A 13781-nucleotide genomic window follows, 5' to 3' on the forward strand; every position below is an offset into this window, starting at 1 on the left:
GTCATGTGGAAACTTTATTTAAGTTGCAGGAAACTTTTTCAGGGTGCCTTTATCATTTTATATTCTCACTAGCAGCATATGAGAGTTCAGTTATTTCCCATCCTTGTCAGCACTTGGTATTGCCAGTTGAGATTTTACAAATATTTTAGCCATTAGATAGATTGCTATGCCATTAAAGATAAATAATTGGAGTTAGAGTTTAGTATAGTGGTAGGGCACATGCCTACCATGTACAAGGCTTTCAGTTTGAGGGTTGGGCTGTGTATGGACCAGATGCCCCCCAAACTGGCTAATAAAAGATTATCAATATTAGGCACTGCTAAAATGCCAGTTAAAACCGCAGTAAAATTCCACTTCATATATGCTAGGATGGATATGGTTAAAGTAAGGAAACCTCAGAGTTACTTATGTTAACTACCAATTCCATGTTAAGTATGTATCTACGAGAATTGAAAACATATATCTCAGTAAGGACTTGGATAACATTGTTTATAGCAGTGTTATTCAAAACTCAAAAGTGGAAATTACACTAAATTTCTGTAAAATGATGAACAGATAAGTTATACAGTGAGTTGAAATGTTAGTGTATACTCTTACGTGGGCTAGTGTTGAAAAAATTATGCCAAGTAAAGGAAGCCTGTCACATAGGACCACATATTACGTGTTTATATTTCTTTGAAATGTGTAGAATAAGTATAGATCTGAAAGCTAGAATAGTGGTTACCTACAATTGAGAACAGATGATAAGGAGTGGATGGCTATAATATGTAAATTTTCATTTTGCCCCAATGGTCTAATATTGTGGTAATGGATGAATAACTGAATATATGAAAAATTGAACTGTATGCTTAAAGTGGTTGACTTGGGCATGGAACATATCAAGAACTGTTTTTTTTTTTTGTTGTTTGTTTGTTTTTGGTTTTTCGTGGTAGGGTCTTACTCTGTTCCAGGCTGACCTGGAATTAACTCTGTCATCTCAGGGTGGCCTTGACCTCATGGCGATCCTCCTGCCTCTGCCTCCTGAGTGCTGGGATTAAAGGCATGCGCCACCACGCCTGGCTTAATTCACCAGTTTTTTTTTTTAATTTTATTTATTTATTTATTTGAGAGCGACAGACACAGAGAGAAAGACAGGTAGAGGGAGAGAGAGAGAATGGGCGCGCCAGGGCTTCTAGCCTCTGCAAACGAACTCTAGACGCGTGCGCCCCCTTGTGCATCTGGCTAACGTGGGACCTGGGGAACCGAGCCTCGAACCGGGGTCCTTAGGCTTCACAGGCAAGCGCTTAACCGCTGTGCCATCTCTCCAGCCCAATTCACCAGTTTTTTAAGAAGCATGTTTCAATTTTAGTGAGTATGCAAACTTGTGTAAGCCACTGCATAAGTTTTGGAAAAGTTTTCAGAAACAATTTTGCTTTGTGTCAATGCGTCTTTCCACTAAAGCCCCATGTAAATATTAATCTGATGTTTTCTCTCCAGAATTGTCATTGTAGCATATTTCTTATAAATAGAATCATACATCTTAGAATCATACACTTTTTGCATCTGGCATTTTCTTTATATCCTTGCTAGCACTTGTTTATTAGTCATTGTAGTAGGTGTGTAATGTTGTCTCACTGAATATTTTTTAAATGTTTAACTTACATTTATTTAAGAATGGGCATGCCAGGGCCTTCTAGCCACTGCAAAGAACTCCAGACACATGGTCCACCATGTGCATCTGGCTTATATGGGTACTGGGGAATCAAACCTGGGTCCTTAGGCTTCGTAGGCAAGCACCTTAATCACTAAGCCATCTTTCAAGCCCCTGGATAACTTTTATTTATTTATTTTTATTTATGTTTTCTTTTTTTTTCTTTTTTTTTTTTTTAAGGTAGGGTTTCACTCTCATTTAGACTGACTTGGAATTCCCTATGTAGACTTCTGGAGGCCTTGAACTCATGGCGATCCTCCTACTTCTGCCTCCCAAGTGGTGGGATTAAAGGTGTGCACCACCGGCTCTGAATATCTTTTTTTGTTTAAAAAAAAAACCCTACTTTTATTATTGGGGGGGGGAAGAAATAGACAATAAGCCTGCCAGGAACTTTAGCCACTGATACGAACTCCAGACACATGTATCACCTTGTGCATCTGGCTTATGTGTGGGTACTAGGGAATTGAACCTGGGTTCTTAGGCTTCACAGGCAAGCAAGCGCCTTAACTGCTTAGCCATCTCTCCAGTCCCTGAATATCTTTTGGAGGTAGGGTCAAACTCTAGCCTAGCCTAGTCTTAAACTCACAGCAATTCTACCTTAGCCTCCTTAGTGCTAGGAATAAACATGTGAGTCACCATGCTTGGCTTCACTGTAACTTTAATTTGCATTTCCTACTGGCTAATGATGTACATGCTTCATGTACTTACCGGCCATTACAGTATCTTTGATGAAGCAGTAAAATCTTGCCTATTTACCAAACTGAATTGCTTTTCTTTTTGTATGTGTGTGTATATGTTCATGTGTGGATTAACACGTGTAGATGTGTGTGGAGGTCGGAGGTGGATGTTGGGCACCTTACTCAATTGTTCGCCACCTTATTTATTGAGAAAGTGTCTCACTGAAGTTAGAGATCATCACTTTGACTAGTTAACTAGCCAACCTGCCCTAGGAATCTGCTTGTTTCTGCCTCACAAGTGCTGGGATTACAGGTGGGCATTGCCAAGCCTGGCATTTATTTGGGTGCTGGGGATCCAGTCTTAGGACCTCATGCTTGTACACTAAGTGCTTTACCAATTGAACCATTTTCCTGGCCTTGATTTTTTTTTTCTTATTGTTTCTTTTGGAGACAGTCATGTCACAAAGGTTAGTCTCAAATTTCCTATGTAGCAAAGGATGGTTTTGAACTTGTGATTCTACTGCATTTACCTCCTTGTTACTGCTGAGATTGCAGACATGCATTACCATACTTGATTTATGTGGTACTGGCAATAGAGCCCAGGGCTGCATGTATGCTATAGCAAGTACTTTACCAAGTATGGTATGTCCCCAGACCCAAGTTTTTATTTTTAGTTTTTATGAGGTAGGGTCTCATTGTAGTTCCAAGATGGCCTCAAACTCATAGTGATCCTACCTCTGCCTCCCCAGATGTGGGATTAAAGGTGTGTGCCACTGTTCCTGGCTTGGCAATCCTTTTTTTTTTTTTCAAGGTTTTTTTTGAGGTAGGGTCTCACTGTGGTCCAGACTGACCTGGAATTCACTATGTAGTCTCAGGGTGGCCTCGAACTCTCGGTGATCCTCCTACCTCTGCCTCCCAAGTGCTGGGATTAAAGATGTGTGCCACCATGCCCAGCAGGCAATTCTTTATATACTTTCCATAATTTTTTTGATTAGATGTTAAACTGGTATTCAAGGCATGCACCAGCACACCAGGCTCCCAGCCAAAATTCTGATTTTTTTTTTTGAGGCAGTGTCTCACTCTATCCTAGGCTGACCTAGAGCTCCATCTGTAGTGCCAAGATGGACTTGAACTCACAATAGTGACCTAACCTCTACCTCCCCAAAGGTGGTATTAAAGGTGTGTGCCACCATACCTGGTTTAGCAATTTTGTATAAACTTTCCATAAATTAATTTTTTTGGTTAGATGTTAAGCTGAGATTAAAGGCACACACCACCATTCCAGGATTCAAGCCCAAATTTTTATGTATACATATATGTATAATTTCTTTTTCTTTTTGAGGCAGTCTCTACCCCAGGCTGACTTACACTCACAGTGATACTCCTCCCTCACCCTTCCCACAGTTGGCCTGGCAGTGCTTTATATACTTTCCATAATTTTTTTTTCTGATTATATGCTAGATATGATATGCAAATAATTTCTCCCAGTTTGTTATTTGTATTGTCAAAGACAGGATCATTTATAGATCAAAAGTTGTTAGCTTTGACAGTCTATAGTTACATTTTAAGTTGAATACTTTGTTCTGTTTCCTTCTAAAAGCTTTTTTAAAAAAGTTTAATTTTATACATTGATTTCTGTTTACTTTTAAAATAAAACTCAGGCAGTATATAATATGGCATAGAGAGAAGTACTCTTCTTAAAAATTAAAAAATTTTTTGAAAGTGCACGGGTATGCCAGAGCCTTTCAGCTGCTGTGAACGAACTAAAGCATGCTCCCTCTTGTGGGTATGCGAGGCATTGCACACTTGCATCACTGTTGTGACTATACATGGGATCTGGAGGATTTGAACAGGAGTTCTTAGGCTTTGCAGGCAAGCTCCTTACCACTAAGGCATCTCTCCAGCCCAAGAGAAAAGTTTAAAGTTGGCTTGCTAGGTGGTTATGATTTTATTTAAAATCATGCCTTTATTTAATTCTTTAATTACAATGTTTTTTCATGTTTAAGAAAAATAGAAAACAGTTGTCTTTGCTACTGATGCCACATAAAACGAAACAATTTTGGAAGCAGTTTAATACTACACTTCCCTAAGACATTTATGTATTCATTGATATGTCTGTGGTGCTGCAGGTTATCTGAACCCAGCCCAGTAGGCTGTCACTGAATTCTATATTATCTGTCCTTAAATTATTTTTAACAATTGAAGAGGGTAAACAAAGGATTGGATATTTCCATTTAAGTAAATTACAATGTTTGATACTAGAATGAAAAGATGTTTTCTTGACTTTGACCCTTTCTCTTTGCTTTTCTCAGAATGCAGAATTTTTCCAGAATAGGGCTCCAGTATTACATGAAACACACCTCTCATGCCCAACACTTCTTGTAGTGTGCCATTGCATCTTAAATGGGGGAAGATATTTTTATGCTGCTTCCCCTCTTTGAATTGTTAATGTTTGTATTTCCCCCTTGTTATTAGTGCTACATAATAACTGGAAGACAATCCCTCAAAGTTGGATCAGGATACCTGGCATAGCTAGTAGACTGTCCTCTCCTGGTAGGAAGTAGTTATCTAGAATTAGTAATTTACTTCATTCTCAAAATAGCCAATTGCTTGACATTTCTATTTCTTAAAATATTTATTTACTTGGAGAGAAAGAGAATGGGTGTGGCAAGGCCTCAGGCCACTGCAAAAGAACTTCAGTGGGTAATGGGCAATCATACCTGGGTCCTAGGCTTCACAGGCAAGTACCTCAACCTCTAAGCCATCTCTCCAGTCCATTTTGTTTGACTGTGACCTCTGCCCCTATAGATGAAAGGGGGTCCCTCTCCTTTTAAAAATATTAATACAAAACTCTTGAGTAGGAGTTAACACTTTCAACCCCTTGTTTTCCGTGACACTAAAGGGAGCAGTGATGTATCAAGACAACCAGAGACTTTAAAACATAAAGTGGTTGCATCTTATCCATCTGAACCTTATTGTAATCTTTACAGCCACGTGCAGCAGTTGCTCTGAGTTAAACTGCAGGCAAAGATTTCTGTTTCCAGAGCACAGGTGTATTTCTTAGCCTTGGTCTGATTGAAATAATCCCACCCTTTGGCAGCTGCCCTCTTCCTCCCATATTGCCTCAGGTTTGCTATTTTTAGGCACATTGGCGCTCTCTTTTGTTTTCCCCACAGAGTCCCATCTCGTCTGGAGGCAGCCAGCCCCTTGCTTTTCCTGCTTCAGGGAGGTGCCAAGATTCTGCGCTGCTCCAACTGGCTTCTGCCTAGACTTTGAACTGCTTTCTGGATACCTGCATACGCAAGAGCAAGCACTTACATCCACTGCAATATTCCTCCCTTGCTCTGTGTTTTCCTCTTTTACATACTTCTGTTCCTTCTTCCTCTCCACCCCATGCACAATGCATAAAGGGTGGAAAAAGTATTGTGGCCAGAAGTCTTTGAGTGAGGCATCAATGGATGAATATTTAGGCAACTTAGGGCTGTTTCGAAAGCTGATTGCTAAAGATGCCTCTTGCCTCTTTCGTGCTATTTCCGAGCAGGTAAAACCAAGAGATATGTCTGTTTTGTACTGAGTTTTTCAGAGTTTAAGATGTGCTATGCTCTAGTAACTAGATCTGTGGCCTACTAATAGAAAAATAATTGTATTGTGTTGCTGAAAACATCCAGGCCTGTCTGAAATTTGGCTGTATCTGTTCTCAGCACAAACACTGCAACAGTGTCTGCCATTGCTGATGAACTCAAACACACTGCTATATCATGGCTAGCTTTTCTGCTTTTTTAAGGCTAGTTTGTAGTGGAGGATGGATTAAGTTAATGTTGGGTTAATGAAAACTGAAATCACAATCCTTTGTATCTATCCCATTTCCTCAAGAGTTTTATGTCTTAAACAAAAATAATTTACAGACTGATCTCCTAATTGGGATAGGGGAGGGGACATGACAGAACAATTATCCCTCAGTAAGGATTAAAATGTTAAGATAAAGCATGGCTTCTCAGCCTTTTGGCTAAGCTCACATGGAGTAAGAGGAGGACTTAATTTCCTTATTTCCAACATGTGTTCTGGATTGGGAAACTTCAGTGTCTAATTCTTAATTTAAAAGTTATATTTCAAATATCTATCGACAATGAGCTGGTCTTTTCTTTTTTAGTTGTTTTACAGTCAGATCCATCATTTACAAGTCAGGAAGGCTTGTGTTTCATATATGAAAGAAAATCAACAAACTTTTGAGTCTGTAAGTACCATATATATCCTGGTTAATGCTGTTGCTAATGTATATAGCAGGTGGGCAAAAGCATTTAGTAGTTAACATACAAATATATTCTGTCATGTACTGTTTTTTCATTAACAAATAAATAACCCCCAGCTGGGTTTCTACTACCTAGCATGCTTCTGTACCTTTCCTAGAATTAGCTTGTTTTGTACACAATTATTCAAGCCTGGTATGCTGATGCTATGAATCCCAGCATTAGTCTGTAATACTAACATTCCACAGGCTGAAGCAAGAGAATTTGGAGGTCTAGGCAAGTCTTAATTATATTGTGAGTTTTTTTCATATACACACATGAAGTTAAATAATCTTTCTTTCCCATTTTTCCCCTGAACAAAACAACAACTACAAAAAATTCAAGCCCTAAAAGTTAACTGCTAGTTTTGTTATTCAAACCACTGCTTTCATGAAAAATTAATGAAAAGTTTGACTCTTCTAATATTTTCAAATGTACATTTTAGTCTGTACTCCTTAATTTGAATAGTCAGGTAAAACTGAATTATAAGGAAACATCTTTTTAAACATTATATATTGTAATTGTAGCTGTGCTATTAATGCTCAGCTTTATAGCTTTTAGAAGGCATCTCTATGCATATTCAGTATTTGAAATTTTGTTAAGGAAATGAGAAGTTTTATCAAGTTATGATACATAGTGTGCTCTTCAGATTTTTCCCTCTCCTTTCCATACTGTTTGTTTTTACTGTTTATTACAGGCATTTGCCTGCTTGCAGTTCAAGGTTTATTATTAATTATCTCCATATTTCAGTGGATTTAAAAATACTGTGAAGAGCCAGGCGTGGTGACACACGCCTTTAATCCCAGCATTCAGGAGGCAGAGGTAGGAGGATTACCCTGAGTTTGAGGCCACCCTAAGAATCCGTAGTGAATTCCAGGTCAGCCTGGGCTAGAGTGAGACCCTATCCTGAAAAGCCAAAAAAAAAAAAAAAAAAAAAAAAAAGTAAATAATAAATACTGTGAAGGCTTCTTGACTTTAAAACTTGTTGCCTTCAAGTTGATTATAGTGTTTGCCACATGTGGAGAAAGTATTTTTCCTGAAAATGCAAATGAAAGAGTATGGCATAAAGCAGCATGTTTGAAAGCATTTTTGTGCATATGCTCATCACTTAGGGGATCTTGTTAAACTAAAGGTTTTATTCAGTAGGTCTGAGGTGCGGTCTAAAATTTCTGCACTTTTAACTGCCTCCCAAGCAATATATATGTAGATTCCCAGACCACATTTTAAGTAACAAAGATATGTATAAAATTTTAAACTTACTGGGTGAATCTCAAAATAATCATACTGAATGTTAGAAGCCTGCATTACTCTTCCCAAGAAAGGTTTATATTGTGTGATTTCCTTTTTCCAAAAATTAGAAAAAATACAAACACATTATAATAGGGGCACAGGACAGTTAGGAAGGTGATAGATATATTCATTATCTCAATTATGATGGTGGCTTTATGGATGCATTTATATGGGAAAGTTTGATTGCACTTTTATACATTTTGTTGTCTATCTGTTATATTTTAAAACTACAAAATGGGGCTAGAAAGAAAGCTCAGCAGTTAAGGTGCTTACCTACAAAGCCTAATGACCTGGGTTCGATTCACCAGTACCCACATAAAGCCAGATGCACATGCTGGTGCATATGTTTGCAGTTCGTTGAACCCATTCTCTCTCTCTCAAATAAATAAAATATTAAAAAACACCTTTACAAAATAAAGTGAGGAAATTAATGTTTGATTTTTAAGTTCAGTAATTTATATGAATTTATATGCATGGAACTACAAATTTCTCAAGTTTAATCCAATGTCATTTTTACTGAGGTATATGCTACATTCAGTATGGTTTGCCATTTTATTTATTTATTTTTTTAAACATTTATTTGTAAGCAGAGAGCAAGAAAGAGAGAATGGGAGTGAGTGTTCCAGGGCCTCTAGCTGTTGCACACAAATTCTAGATGCATGTGCCACTTTGTACATCTGGCTTTCTGTGGGCACTGGGGAATTGAACCTAGGTTGTTAGGCTTTTCAGGCAAGAGCCTTAACCACTGAGGCATATCTCTACCCTAAGTTTAGTGTTTTTATTTATTTTTGAGGTAGGGTCTCACTCTAGCCCAGACTGACCTGGGAACTGTCTCTGGTTCCTGGCTGGCCTCAAACTCACAGCTATCCACCTGTCTCTGCCTATTGAGTGCTGGGATTTAAGGTGTTCATCATCATGCCTGTCAGGTATTTCTAGTTTTGATCTACATATAAATCATGCAACTGCCTTCAAAATTAGGATATGGAATATTTCTACCACCTCAAATTTCCTTGTGCCCTGTTTTTTTTTTTTTTTTTAGAATAATGAAATTATCTTTAAAGTTCCTATAAATTTGTATCCTGTCAAATTTTAGATACATAGTTTTCAGCCTTGCTTGATTTATGAAGATTGTTAAGATGATTTAAGTTGAGTTTTTTTAAAATTTATTTTACTTATTTGCAAGCATAGAGAGACAGAGAGAAAATGGGCACGCCAGGGCCTCCAGCCACTGAAAACGAACTCGAGACGCGTGCACCCCCTTGTGTGTTTGGCTAATGTGGGTCCTGGGGAATCAAGCCTTGAACCAGGGTCCTTAGGTTTCACAGGCAAGTGCTTTACCACTAAGCCATCTTTCCAGCCCTAAGTTGGCATTTTATTTTGGTTTTTCAAGGTAGAGTTTCACTCTAGCCCAGGCTGACCTGGAATTCACTATGGAGTCTCAGGGTGGCCTCGAACTCACGGCAATCCTCCTACCTCTGCCTCCCAAGTGCTGGGATTAAAGGCGTGCACCACCACGCTTGGCTTTAAGTTGGCATTTTATTTTTTTTTATTTTTATTTTTTATTTATTTATTTGAGAGCGACAGACAGAGAGAAAGACAGATAGAGGGAGAGAGAGGGAATGGGCGCGCCAGGGCTTCCAGCCTCTGCAAACGAACTCCAGATGCGTGTGCCCCCTTGTGCATCTGGCTAACGTGGGACCTGGGGAACCGAGCCTCGAACCGGGGTCCTTAGGCTTCACAGGCAAGCGCTTAACCGCTAAGCCCTCTCTCCAGCCCTAAGTTGGCATTTTAAAAGAAAGTGGAAGTCATAATTACAGTGCTAAATTGATGAGTAGATAGATAAGGACTAACCACTGAGGTATTTTCTCCACCCCTAACTTTTGTTGTATGAAGATCACCTTGAGGTGCTGCACAAACTAATAATTTAATACCATAATTATTAAGCTGAACAAAATATGCTTTAGAGGATAATATTACAGAATATAATCAGTTCTTAGTCCTGCTGTATATAAAGTCAAGTTTGTTTTATTTTTAAGTTTGTGGAAGGATCTTTTGAGAAATACCTAGAGCGGTTGGGAGATCCCAAGGTAAGATTATATATGGGAATGTTATGAAATGGTAATCTAAATGATCCCTTTTTCTGTGTGTCTATAACCAGATCCAAGATATTTTCCTAAGTAGCCAACTGTGTTGAATTGAAACAGTAACAGTGAAAAAAGCTGATTATTAAGAACTGTTGTAATAATCTCTTCTGAAGGTTTCTGGAGGTACACACTGGGAGAAAGGACATACTGAGAAATTGTAAAGCCTCATTTTAATGGGGATGGGGATGTTAATATTTTTATGTGTTTTAAACAGTTCACTTGATTTGTAGTTATCTTCCTTTTATGTGGAAGTAAAATCCCTAGCCATTGTTTATTTAAAAATAATTTTATGTGATCAAATTTGTTTCATTTTCTGTACTTAAAACATATTTTCTCAATCCCCAACAACCAGTATAGTCTTGTCCTAGTTAAACTATTATGCCATTTAAATTTCTCATACTGTCATTATTAATTGCTGATTGGTTCTTTTGGTTCATTGTTTTGAGATCAGTTTATATTGTTGAGTTGCTATCATATCGCAATACTCAGAACATTATAGTGTGTTATATATGCAACCGCTCTTATCAAAACAATGTTAAACAGCACCATAATGTTGAGCTTCTAAAATCTTCTTCAGTTACAATTTTTTTTAAACTCTGTACTTTTTGTGTTTAGGAAAGTGCTGGCCAGCTGGAAATAACAGCTCTTTCTCTGATTTACAAGTAAGTTGCATGTGACAATGAGAGAATGAATGTGTGTATGTAGGGCTTCTGTTAAAATCCTTTTAGGACTGGTAGAATTTGATAATGGTTACATTGATAAAGCAGAATGAAGGGGTTTAAGCAAAGTAACTTGATTTTTTTTTTTTTTTCTTGAGGTAGGGTCTCTCTCTAGCTCAGGCTGACCTGGAAGTCACTATGTAGTCTCAGGGTGCTCTCAAACTCACGGTAATCCTCCTACCTCTTCCTCCCAAGTGCTGGGATTAAAGGCTTGTTCCATCACGCCTGGTAACTTGATGTTCTTGATTGGAGAACATTGTTACTAATTTTGTCCTTACTTCTTGCATTTGTGTCTGTTTTAATAGGAAAATAAAGGGAATTTAAGAAGCCAGGAATGTTGGTGCATGTCTGATCTCAACAATCTTGAGATAAAAGCGAGACCTTGTCTCAAAACCAAACAACAACAACAACAAAAAACCAACCCTCAAAATACCTAGCAACTTGTATTTCCTGTAGAAAATCAGGATATTTGTTCTAAAAAATAGTTGAATATTTAACTTTGTCCTTTATTTTTCATGCAATCTCACTGAAGTGATATATCCAATAGAGAAATTGGTTTGGGAGGAGCAAAAAATATAATATATATTCCAGTGGTTTCTTGTCCTTCAAAGGGTCACAGTGCATTTTTGGTATCATAATTTCCTGGGGAAATTAAGAGAAGTCTTCAAGGGTCTTTAGGAGTATGATAATGGAGGTAGGGAGATGAGAAAATACCATTCTGTTGATTTGAAAGTTCTTAGTTTTATAGTGGAACAAAAGTTTGATAAATAGCAATGTACTATGGGTTTGGGGATAGTGGAAATCTTACTTCTGAAGAGTGTATAAAACTCCACAGTTCTCAGCATGCTGAGATGGTGAATTGTTCAATTCAGTGTTTTACATTATGATCTTTTCTCATAAAATCCAGTAAAATTTACAAATGAGATGTTGAACAGGTCACTGAAATCAAGAATCAGCTTTTAAGCTAGCCTGCTACACAGTTTTTTATGTTCTTTGATCTAAGAATGTTTCAATTTTTTTATTTTATTTTATTTTTTTGTTCATTTTTTATTTATTTATTTGAGAGCGACAGACACAGAGAGAAAGACAGAGGGAGAGGGAGAGAATGGGCGCACCAGGGCTTCCAGCCCCTGCAAACGAACTCCAGACACGTGCGCCCCTTGTGCATCTGGCTAACATGGGACCTGGGGAACCGAGCCTCGAACCGGGGTCCTTAGGCTTCACAGGCAAGCGCTTAACCGCTAAGCCATCTCTCCAGCCCTGAATTTCTTTTTTGACAGTCTCTGGAGCACAGGCTAGCCTCACACTCATTATGTGGTTGAGGATGACCTTGAAGTTCTGGTCCTCCTTCCTCCACTTTTTTTTTTTTTTTTTGAGGTAGGGTCTCACTCTAGCTTAGGCTGACCTGGAATTCACTATGTAGTCTCAGGGTGGCCTTGAACTCTCAGCTCTAGATACATGTACTACTTTGTGCATCTGACTTTATCTGGGTGCTAGGGAATCAAACCCAGGCAGTCAGGCTTTGCAAGCAAGTGCCTTTAACCATTGAACCATCTTCCCTCCCTCTTTCAAAGTAGGGTCTCGCTCTAGCCCAGGATGACCAATTCACTATGGAGTCTCAGGGTGGCCTCGAACTCACAGCGATCCTCCTACTTCTGCCTCCCAAGTGCTGGGATTAAGGTGTGCACCACCATGCCTGGCTTTTTGTTTATTTTTATTTATTTATTTGAGAGGAACAGGCAGAGAGAAAGAGAGAGAAAGTGAATGGGCGTGCCAGGGCTTCCAGCCACTGCAAACGAACTCCAGACGCGTGCGCCCACTTGTGCATCTGGCTATAAAGCCTAGAACCCGGGTCCTTAGGCTTCACAGGAAGCGCTTAACCACTAAGCCATCTCTCCAGCCCCTTCCTCCACTTCTTGGATTATAGGTGTGTGTTACCACACCGCACTTGGTTTTATATCGTGCTGGGGATAGAACTCAGGACTTTGTGTGTGTGCGTTCTAGCCTGGAGTACTACTCACTGAGTCACATCCTCAGCCCTGATTTTTTATTTTTTATTTTTTTTTGTTTTTTGAGGTAGTCTCACTCTGGTCCAGGCTGACCTGGAATTAACTCTGTCATCTCAGGTGAAATTTTTTTTAAGGATTAAAAATCAAAAGAATGTTTCATGCCAGTTGGAAATTACATTATATTCAAATTTCATTGTCTACAGATAGAGCCTTATTGAAGTATAGTCTACTTGCTCAGGTATATGTGGTCTGGGCCTGCTTTCAGACTATAAAACCAATGCTGAGTAAATCATTTTCTAACCTCTTTTTTTTTTTTTTTTTTTTTTTTAGTAGAGATTCCCCACAAACTCATATACAATGATCACTTGTTTTATTACTCTTCCCCCAAGTGAAGATACATTTGTCATATGAATGGCTAGCTTCTATTTGTTTAGGCTCTTAGGATGATTTTAAGCTAGTCATCAGGCTGAACATGAAGTTACTTATTTAATCTGAATAAGGTAGGCAGTTGAAAAGCACAAGTAATTTTTCCTGTAACTATACTAAGTTATTTTCCCTACCCACCTTTGCTTTCTTATATAGTCGAGATTTCATTCTTTATCGCTCTCCTGGAAAACCACCAACTCCTGTTACAGATAATGGCTATGAAGACAAGGTAAGGAGATTACTGAATAATTTTAATAATGAATAATGAAAAATAAAATTGAATAATGCTACTGGCTTGACAGGATATAAGAAATAACCTTTTCACCTGACTAATGAGATAAATATAGTCTAAATTATGATATATGCTTTTGGCTCTTTCTCATCAGTCATCCTCATTGATGTTATCCAAACAGATCTATTCTTATTACTCTCCTGTAATAGAAAAGGAACACCACCTAAAACCCTAGTTGGCTTCTCATTGGCCAGAAGATAATGTTTAATTTCATTGTCCTGGTATACATATCATGTTTCCATATTATC

General features: G+C 38.3%; 1 protein-coding gene across 1 annotated transcript in view; it reads left to right on the forward strand.

Annotated features, from left to right (window-relative positions):
• Positions 1 to 13781, forward strand: part of Alg13 (ALG13 UDP-N-acetylglucosaminyltransferase subunit) — a 79621-nt gene that overhangs the window by 11047 nt on the left and 54793 nt on the right. Inside the window, 6 exon segments of the mRNA XM_045140354.1 lie at positions 5546 to 5616; positions 5619 to 5908; positions 6518 to 6601; positions 9980 to 10030; positions 10703 to 10749; positions 13398 to 13470. Coding sequence (XP_044996289.1) covers positions 5546 to 5616; positions 5619 to 5908; positions 6518 to 6601; positions 9980 to 10030; positions 10703 to 10749; positions 13398 to 13470 — 616 coding nt within the window.

The sequence above is a fragment of the Jaculus jaculus genome, chromosome X (assembly GCF_020740685.1).
Source record: "Jaculus jaculus isolate mJacJac1 chromosome X, mJacJac1.mat.Y.cur, whole genome shotgun sequence".
NCBI lineage: Eukaryota > Metazoa > Chordata > Mammalia > Rodentia > Dipodidae > Jaculus > Jaculus jaculus.